This window comes from Rhinoraja longicauda, chromosome 25, assembly GCF_053455715.1.
Source record: "Rhinoraja longicauda isolate Sanriku21f chromosome 25, sRhiLon1.1, whole genome shotgun sequence".
NCBI classification, from domain to species: Eukaryota; Metazoa; Chordata; class Chondrichthyes; order Rajiformes; family Arhynchobatidae; genus Rhinoraja; species Rhinoraja longicauda.
This window is the reverse complement of record NC_135977.1, coordinates 4,879,485-4,889,073: the sequence shown is the minus strand read 5'-3', so window position 1 is coordinate 4,889,073 and position 9,589 is coordinate 4,879,485. Positions and strand designations below refer to the sequence as shown.

General features: G+C 52.5%; 1 protein-coding gene across 1 annotated transcript in view; it reads left to right on the top strand.

The window, feature by feature from the left end:
• The window catches only part of sez6l (seizure related 6 homolog (mouse)-like), a 123,560-nt gene that overhangs the window by 78,055 nt on the left and 35,916 nt on the right, over positions 1-9,589 (top strand). The window contains 5 exon segments of the mRNA XM_078421837.1: positions 2,638-2,804; positions 4,013-4,207; positions 6,795-6,933; positions 7,508-7,596; positions 7,599-7,703. Of these exon segments, the coding sequence (XP_078277963.1) occupies positions 2,638-2,804; positions 4,013-4,207; positions 6,795-6,933; positions 7,508-7,596; positions 7,599-7,703 (695 nt within the window).

The following is a 9,589-nucleotide window of genomic DNA, read 5'->3' as shown; positions in this document are numbered from 1 at the left end:
CTTAATAATCTTATATGTTTCTATAAGATCCCCTCTCATCCTTCTAAATTCCAGTGTATACAAGCCTAGCCGCTCCAGTCTTTCAACATGTGACAGTCCCACCATTCCGGGAATTAACCTAATAAACCTACGCTGCATGCCCTCAATAGCAAGAATATCCTTCCTCAAATTTGGAGACCAAAACTGCACACGTTACTCCAGGTCCGGTCTCACTAGGGCCCTGTACAACTACAGAAGGACCTCTTTGCTCCTATACTCAACTCCTCTTGTTATGAAGGCCAACATTCCATTGGCTTTCTTCACTGCCTGCTGTACCTGCATGCTTCCTTTCAGTGACTGATGCACTAGGATACCCAGATCTCGTTGTACGTCCCCTTTTCCTAACTTGACACCATTCAGATAATACTCTGCCTTCCTATTCTTACCACCAAAGTGGACAACCTCACACTTATCCACAGTAAACTGCATCTGCCATGCATCCGCCCACTCACACAACCTGTCCAAGTCACCCTGCAACCTCATGGCATCTTCCTCACAGCTCACACTACCACCCAGCTTTGTATCATCTGCAAATTTGCTAATGGTACTCACCTCAAGTTGCTGCTGTTGCTGCTATGAACTTTCATCCGGTGATGCTCTCTCCCTACGACACGGTGGCGCAGCGGGTAGAGCTGCTGCCTCACGTCGCCAGAGACCCGGGTTCCATCCTGACCACGGGCGCTGTCTGTGCGGAGTTTGTACGTTCTCACCGTGACCCGCGTGGGTTTTCTCCGAGATCTTCGGTTTCGTCCCACACTCCAAAGACGTTCAGGTATAACTGGCTGGGTGTAAATGTAAAATTATCCCATGTGTGTGTAGGATACTGTTCAAGTGCGGGGATCGCTGGGCGGCACGGACTCGGCGGGCCGAAGGGCCTGTTTCCGCGCCGTATCTCTAAACTAAAATGTCCAACACACCTCAGTGATTTCCATGGTCGGCGTCTGCCAATAACCTACATGTACTATAGACAATAGACAATAGAAAATAGGTGCAGGAGAAGGCCCTTCAAGCCAGCACCGCAATTCAATGTGATCATGGCTGATCATTCTCAATCAGTACCCCGTTCCTGCCTTCTCCCCATACCCCCTGACTCCGCTATCCTTAAGAGCTCTATCCAGCTCTCTCTTGAATGTATCCAGAGAATTGGCCTCCACTGCCCTCTGAGGCAGAGAATTCCACAGATTCACAACTCTCTGACTAAAAAAGTTTTTCCTCATCTCTGTTCTAAATGGCCTACCCCTTATTCTTAAACTGTGGCCCCTGGTTCTGGACTCCCCCAACATTGGGAACATGTTTCCTGCCTCTAACGTGTCCGACCCCTTAATAATTTTATACGTTTCGATAAGATCTCCTCTCATACTTCTAAATTCCAGTGTACACAAACCTAGTCGCTCCAGTCTTTCAACATATGACAGTCCCGCCATTCCGGGAATGCTACGTGAGGCAGTATTAAGTGCGACAGAACTTAATCATTTGTTCACGTTGCTACTGGCCAGAGTGTTTCTCCTCCTGAAATCCCCCTATCTCGGTAATATATTGCAACTGAATAAGTTGTGAAATGATGCATATATGTCAAGTGGAAAATCAGTCCGGGGAACGTGAATATTTTATTAGGGATGGGATTATATCCTTCACTGAATTATCCTGCTTCGTGTTACAGAACTTACCCTGAAACCATACTAAATACGTTTAAGCTGTGGGCTAAAATCCGCTTCCTCGGAACAATAGCTATTTTGTCCACCGTCCCACACAGGTGAAAAACACTTCAAATAATTCACAGAGATGTAAAAAGGTTGCAACAAATTTTAAAATTATGTTTTAAATAATTTTAAATCACGTTTAACATTTTCAGAATTAAGTGACAATGAAAGTGCTAATTGAAATAATTCGACTATTAAATAATAAAACGGACAATAATTTCGGGTGGTGGAGTTGCTGCCTCACAGCTCCAGCGACCTGGGTTCGATCCCGACCACCGGTGCTGCCTGCACGGGGGCAGGTGGGACAAGTGTAGCCGGGACACGTCGGCCGGCGTGGGCGAGTTGGGCCGAAGGGCCTGTTTCCACGCCGTATCTCTCCAAAGGTGCTATTTGACCCGCTGAGTTACCCCAGCCTTTTGTAGCTATCTTCGAACTAAACTGACTAAGCTCGGATGTGCTTCGTCCGGCTTGATGGACCAGCTTCATCGTTGCCTGGTTTTAGAAACATAGAAACATAGAAAATAGGTGCAGGAGTAGGCCATTCGGCCCTTCGAGCCTGTACGCACCGCCATTCAATATGATCATGGCTGATCATCCAACTCAGTATCCCGTACCTGCCTTCTCTCCATACCCCCTGATCCCTTTAGCCACAAGGGCCACATCTAACTCCCTCTTAAATATAGCCAATGAACTGGCCTCAACTACCTTCTGTGGCAGAGAATTCCACAGATTCACCACTCTGTGTGAAAAAAAAAGCGTTCTCATCTCGGTCCTAAAAGACTTCCCCCTTATCCTTAAACTGTGACCCCTTGTTCTGGACTTCCCCAACATGGGGAACAATCTTCCTGCATCTAGCCTGTCCAACCCATTAAGGACACGTTTCTCCTCTATCGCTCAGGCTCGTCGTGTACAGTGGGCATGGCGCCACCTCTGCCGTGTTGTACGACTCCTCGAGGAATGAATACTTCCCGCTCGAAGGCTTGATCAGCAACGGGCACTTTGTCCAAATAGAGTTCACCTCCGATGAAACGACCACGGCAGGAGGGTTCAACATTCGGTACGAAGGTAGGAAATCATTCCTCAGTTCAAATCCTGCAATTGATTTGGGGCAACGAAGCCTCAGCTCAAAGATGTGGCCGGGACTCGAGGGCCTGAGCTACTGGGAGAGGTCGAGCAGGCAGGGACTCTAGAAGTTGGGAGGTCATGTTGCAGTTGTATAAGACGTTGGTGAGACCGCATTTAGAGTGTCGTGTTCAGTCCTGGGCACCGTGCTGTAGGAAGGATATTGTCAAGCTTGAAAGGGTTCAGAGAAGATTTCCGAGGATGTTGCCAGGAGTAGAGGGTGTGAGCTACAGGGAGAGGTTGAGCAGGCTGGGTCTCTATTCCTTGGAGCGCAGGAGGATGAGTGGTGATCTTATAGAGGGGTACAAAACCATGATTGAATGGCGGAGTAGACTTGATGGGCCGAATGGCCTAATTCTACTCCTATCACTTATGACCTTCGGTGGACCTGTCTGAAGAAAGTGTCTCGACCTGAAACGTCACCCATTCCTTTCCTCCAGGGATGCTGCCTGACCCGTTGAGTTCCTCCAGCACTTTTGCGTCTATCTCAGTTAGGGTCGCTAACTGTCCCGTATTAGCCGGGACATCCCGTATATTGGGCTAAATTGCTTTGTCCCGCACGGGACCGCCCTTGCCCCGTATTAGGCCTGGACACTGTAGGTCCGGACACTGTAGGCCCGGACACTGTAGGCCCAGGGGCCGCTATAGGCCCGGACACTGTGGGTCCGGACACTGTAGGCCCAGACACTGTAGGCCCGGACACTGTAGGCCCGGACACTGTAGGCCCAGGGGCCGCTATAGGCCCGGACACTGTGGGTCCGGACACTGTAGGCCCGGACACTGTAGGCCCGGGGGCTGCTATAGGCCCAGACGCTGTAGGTCCGGACACTGTAGGCCTGGATACTGTAGGCCCGGGGGCCGCTTTAGGCCCAAACAGTGTAGGCTAACGGAGTGTATAGTGTGTTTGGGGAGCATGGCCGAATGTGTTCGCCTAACGGTTGCACAGCAACCCACCTCCCGGCCCGGGCGGCCGCCATTGGTGGAGCGGGAGCACGTGGCCGCTGGCTGGGTGAGGTCACGTGGGCTGTGGGGCGGTGACGCCACCTTCTGTCCCTTATTTGGGAGTGAGGAAGTTGGCAAGCTTGATCTCCGTGGTCGCATGCTTTTCTTCCCTCCCACACTGAGCCCGGCAATGTCTTGCTCCTCACCAGCCTTCGAGCGTGGGCACTGCTTCGAGCCGTACCTGCAGAATGGCAACTTCACATCAACCAGCCCTTCCTACAGCATAGGGGCGGCGGTGGAGTTCATCTGTGACCCTGGCTACACCATGGAGCATGGATCGCCCACCATAGAGTGCATCGACATCAGGGACCCCTACTGGAACGGAACCGAGCCACTCTGCAGAGGTAAAGACGCACGCACGCACGCACGCACGCACGCCTCCGTGTGATCGCTGCAAACACTGCTTCACCCGACGATGATGAGAGCATAATCACAATCATAATCATACTTTATTAGCCAAGTGTGCTTTGCAACATTCGAGGAATTGGTTTTGCTGTACAGTCATACCAACAAAAAGCAACAGGACACGCAAAATACACTTTAACATGAACACCCACCACAGTGGCTCCTGCACATTCCTCACTGTGATGGAAGGCCAAAAGAAAACGTTCAGTCTTCTCCCCTTCTTTGTCCTCCAGCGGTCGGGGGCCTCGAGTCTTCCGTTGACGGGGCGATCTTGGCTCCCGTAGCCGCCGTGCGGGGCGATCAAGCTCCTGCATCGGTGGGGGTGGGGGGAATCTCACCCCCTCCCCCACCCCCCCCCCCCCCCCCCCCACCACCCGCGCAGGGGCGATCTGACCCCGGGTCAGGGCTAGTCGAACCCTTCTGCGACTTTGGAGCTTCCCGACATCGGTCTCCACCCGAGACTGCGAGCTCCTCGATGTTGAAATCCGCAGGCCAATCGGTTGGAGCGTCGATCCCAGGCAGGGGATGAGAATCACGGCGACTGCCTTGTCGCACAGCACAACAATTAATCTCTCGCACTTCAAGCAACCCTTGCTCTGTCCCTGGCCTTCGTAGCTCTCTCTCCGCCCCTCTCCCCCCCGCCCGAGTCTCGTGACAGTTTCACTGTCGTCCTGTTGAGTTTCGCCGCCTGTATAACTCGTTACCACCGACCGTGCAAACTCCACACAAACCCCGTGAAAGATTACTCGATTCTCAAAGGTTAATCTATTTCAAGAGTGGATGAAAAAGAAACGACGCTGGCAACTGTTATTAAAAACAAGCAGGATTATTAAATCGCATGTCCCACTTTTCCCAGTCGTTGGAACATTAATACTTCTTCCCACAAGCGGCACGGTGGAGTTGCTGCCTCACGGCGCCAGAGACCCGGGTTCCATCCTGACCACGGGCGCTGTCTGTACGGCTTTTGCACGTTCTCCCCGTGACCCGCGTGGGTTTTCCCCAGGATCTCCGGTTTCCTCCCACACTCCAAAGACGTGCAAGGTTTGTAGGTTGATTGTCCCGGTTGAAATTGTAAATTGCCCCTGGTGTGCGCTGGATGGTGTCAGTGTGCGGGGATCGCTGGTCGGCGCGGACTCGGTGGGGCTGAAGGGGCCTGTTTACGCGCTGTATCTCTAAACTAAACTGAACTAAAGAGCATGCAAATAGACACCAATCCTGGCTCTGAATTGTTGAGTTGGTGGATGGGGTCATTCAAGAGTCTTTCACAGTGTTAGCACTTCACACACGTGACAATAAAAGTTCCATTGGACCACTGAAGCCTGGTTCCAAGAGTCACGAGTGTCTTATTGTCCTGTGTCCCAGATAGAACAATGAAATTCTTATTTGCAGCAGCACAACAGGATATGTACACATGGTAAACAATATAAAAAGTGTTTGTACATATACACGTACTCACATACACGCAAATTAGAGGAACAGCACCTCGTATTGCGCTTGGGCAGCTTACAGCCCAGCGGTATGAACATTGATTTCTCTAACTTCAAGTAGCCCCGGCATTCCCCCTCTCTCTCTCTCCATCCCTCCCCCACCCAAGTCGCACCAGCTTCTCGTTCTCACCCAGCACACACCTAACAATGGCCTGTTTGCTTGATCATCTTTATTTTTTTGCATATCTTTCATTCGTTGTTCTTTGTTCATCGTCTATATCTCTCGTTTCCCTTATTCCCTAACCGAAACGTCGCCCATTCCTTCTCTCCAGAGACGCTGCCTGTCCCACTGAGTTACTCCGGCATTTTGTGTGTGCTCACACAAACACGTACGTACGAATCACGTAGACACAAAACGCTGGAGTAACTCAGCGGGACAGGCAGCATCTCTGGAGAGAAGGAATGGGTGACGTATAGGGTCAAGACCCTTCTTCAGACGATATGTATATATAAATATATATTTCACAAAATGCTGGAGTAACTCAGCGGGTCAGGAGGCATCTCAGGAGAGAAGGAATGGGTGACGTTTCGGATTGAGACCCTTCTTTATATATATATGTGTTAGAATATATATATGTGATCAGTCTGAAGAAGGGTCTCGACCCGAAACGTCACCCATTCCTTCTCTCCTGAGATGCTGCCTGACCCGCTGAGTTACTCCAGCATTTTGTGAATAAATACCTTCGATTTGTACCAGCATCTGCAGTTATTTTCTTATACTATATGTGTTAAAGTGTATTTTGTGTGTTTTGCTTTTTATTGGTATGACTGTATGGCAAATCAAATTCTTCGCATGTTGCAAAACATACTTGGCCAATAAAGTTTGATTATGATTAGGATTATGATGCACAAACTCATAAAATATAAACAAACAATACTAGTGCAACAACAGGTCGATGTAGTTCCGAGCTTATTTGAGGTTGTGGTGTTTAAACAGCCTGGTGGCTGTGGGGATGAAGCTGTTCCTGAACATGGACGCTAGCGTGTTCAGGCTCCTGTACCACCTGTCTCTTTCACCCCGTCCCGTGCCGTCCTTTAGCGCTGTGCGGCGGGGAGCTGACCAGCCAGGCCGGGGTGCTACTCTCACCAAACTGGCCAGAGCCGTACGATGAAGGAGAGGATTGCATCTGGAGGATCCATGTGGGGGAGGACAAGCGGGTCTTGCTTGACGTTCAGCTGTAAGTATCTCACCCACTTTTTCTTTCACCAACGTTTTCTTTAATCAACTACTAGACCCAGTGGACCCGTTGGGCCCAAACCTCTCATGCATTGGTGCAGTACCCTCTCCTCTCCCCCTCCCCCTCCCGTCCCTCCCTCCCTCCCTCCTCCACCCTCCCCACACTCCCCCTCCCCCTCACCCTCCCCCTCCCGTCCCTCCCTCCCTCCCTCCTCCACCATCCCCACACTCCCCCTCCCCCTCCCCCTCCCCCTCCCGTCCCTCCCTCCCTCCCTCCTCCACCCTCCCCACACCTCCCCCTCCCCCCTCCCCCTCCCCCTCCCGTCCCTCCCTCCCCTCCCTCCTCCACCCTCCCCACACTCCCCCTCCCCCTCCCCCTCCCCCTCCCCCTCCCCCTCCCCCTCCCTCCCTCCCTCCTCCACCCTCCCCACACTCCCCCTCCCCCTCCCCCTCCCCCTCCCGTCCCTCCCTCCTCCCTCCTCCACCCTCCCCACACTCCCCCTCCCTCCCTCCCTCCCTCCCCCGGACAGGATTGGAAGTGTTGACTCTTGTCTTCCTTGCGTCCCCGTGCACAGCCTGAACCTCACCAACAGTGACATACTATCGCTGTACGACGGAGACGACTTAACCATGAGGATCCTCGGCCAATTCGTCGGAACAATGCCCCCTTGAAGGTTTACTCCACCACGTCCGATCTAACCGTCAGATTCCATTCGGATCCCGCTGGATTAATTTTCGGCAAGGGCCAAGGATTTATCATGAACTACTACGGTGCGTAAAATGCTACTCATTGGAAGGGGGGGTGGGGAGTGGGGGGTGGGGGATGGGGGGTGGGGGGTGGGGGAGGGGGGATAAAGCAATTAAACGTTGGCCCAATTTCTACGTCTTTAATGGGGCTAAAAGGTTTGATAAAATAGGTTGGCGCAGCGGTAGAGTTGCTGCCTCTCAGCGCCAGAGACCCACCCCCCGGCTCGATCCTGACCACCGTTGCCGTCCGTGCGGAGTTTGTACGTTTTCTTCCCGTAACCACGTGGGTTTCCTCCGGGTGCTCTGGTTTCCTCCCACATCCCAAAGACGTTTCGGGGTTTCCGAGGTCGATTGGCTTCGAGTAAATTGACCTACCGGCCCGCGCATCTTTGGAGTGTGGGGGAGGAAACCGGAGCACCCGGAGAGCACCCACGCAGGTCACGGGGAGAACGTGCAAACTCCGTGCAGACAGCGCCCGTGGTCAGGGTCGAACCTGGGTCTGTGGCACTGTGGGGCAGCAGCTCTACCCGCTGCGCCACCCTTGGCCACTGTGCCGAACATATAAGATTATTAAGGGGTTGGACACGTTAGAGGCAGGAAACATGTTCCCAATGTTGGGGGGAGTCCAGAACAAGGGGCCACAGTTTAAGAATAAGGGGTAGGCCATTTAGAACGGAGACGAGGAAAAACTTTTTCAGTCAGAGAGTTGGGAATCTGTGGAATTCTCAGCCTCAGAAGGCAGTGGAGGCCAATTCTCTGAATGCATTCAAGAGAGAGCTAGATAAAGCTCTTAAGGATAGCGGAGTCAGGGGGTATGGGGAGAAGGCAGGAATGGGGTACTGATTGAGAATGATCAGCCATGATCACATTGAATGGCGGTGCTGGCTCGAAGGGCCAAATGGCCTCCTCCTGCACCTATTGTCTATTGACCTTCACGTGACGTGACATCTTGGCTCCGGACCCTTCCTCAGACTGATTGTGGTGGGGTGGGAGGAAGCTGGAGGAGGGGCGGGGACGGGACAAAGGCCGGCGAGTGATTGGTGGATATGGGCGGGAGGGTTTGGTGCTTGATAGGCAGATGGACGTACGCAGGCCGGAGGTGAATAGACGCAACGTGGGAGACGAGGGTGACAGAGTTGCAAGTTGTGAAGCCAGAGGAAGAGATATAGGTGGGAGGAGACGGGGGGAGCGGTGGGGTGGGCGTGGTCTGTACTGGAGATTGGCAGGGCGGCACGGTGGCGCAGCGGTAGAGTTGCTGCCTTACAGCGAATGCAGCGCCGGAGACTCAGGTTCGATCCCGACTACGGGCGCCGTCTGTACGGAGTTTGTACGTTCTCCACGTGACCTGCGTGGGTTTTCTCCGAGATCTTCGGTTTCCTCCCACACTCCAAAGACGTACAGGTATGTAGGTTAATTGTAAAATGTAAACATTGTCCCTAGTGTGTGTAGGATAGTGTTAGTGTGCGGGGATCGCTGGGCGGCGCGGACCCGGTGGGCCGAAGGGCCTGTTTCCGCGCTGTATCTCTAAATCTAAAAATCTAAATCTAAAAAGCGAAGATTCAGGCACTCTCCACAGCGTTGAGATACCGCAAGCTGTTACGCGGAATCATGAGGTCGTAAGTGATAGGAGCAGAATTAGGCCATTTGGCCCATCACGTCCACTCCGCCATTCGATCGTGCCTGATCTCTCTCTCTCCCTCCTAACCCCATTCTCCTGCCTTCTCCCCGTAACCCTTAACACCCGCGCTAATCAAGAATCTATCTATCTCTGCCTTAAAAATATCCATTGACTTGTGGCCTCCACAGCCTTCTGTGGCAAAGAATCCCACAGATTCACCACCCTCTGGCTGAAGAAATTCCTCCTCATCTCCTTCCTAATGGAACGTCCTTTAATTCGGAGGCTGTGCCCT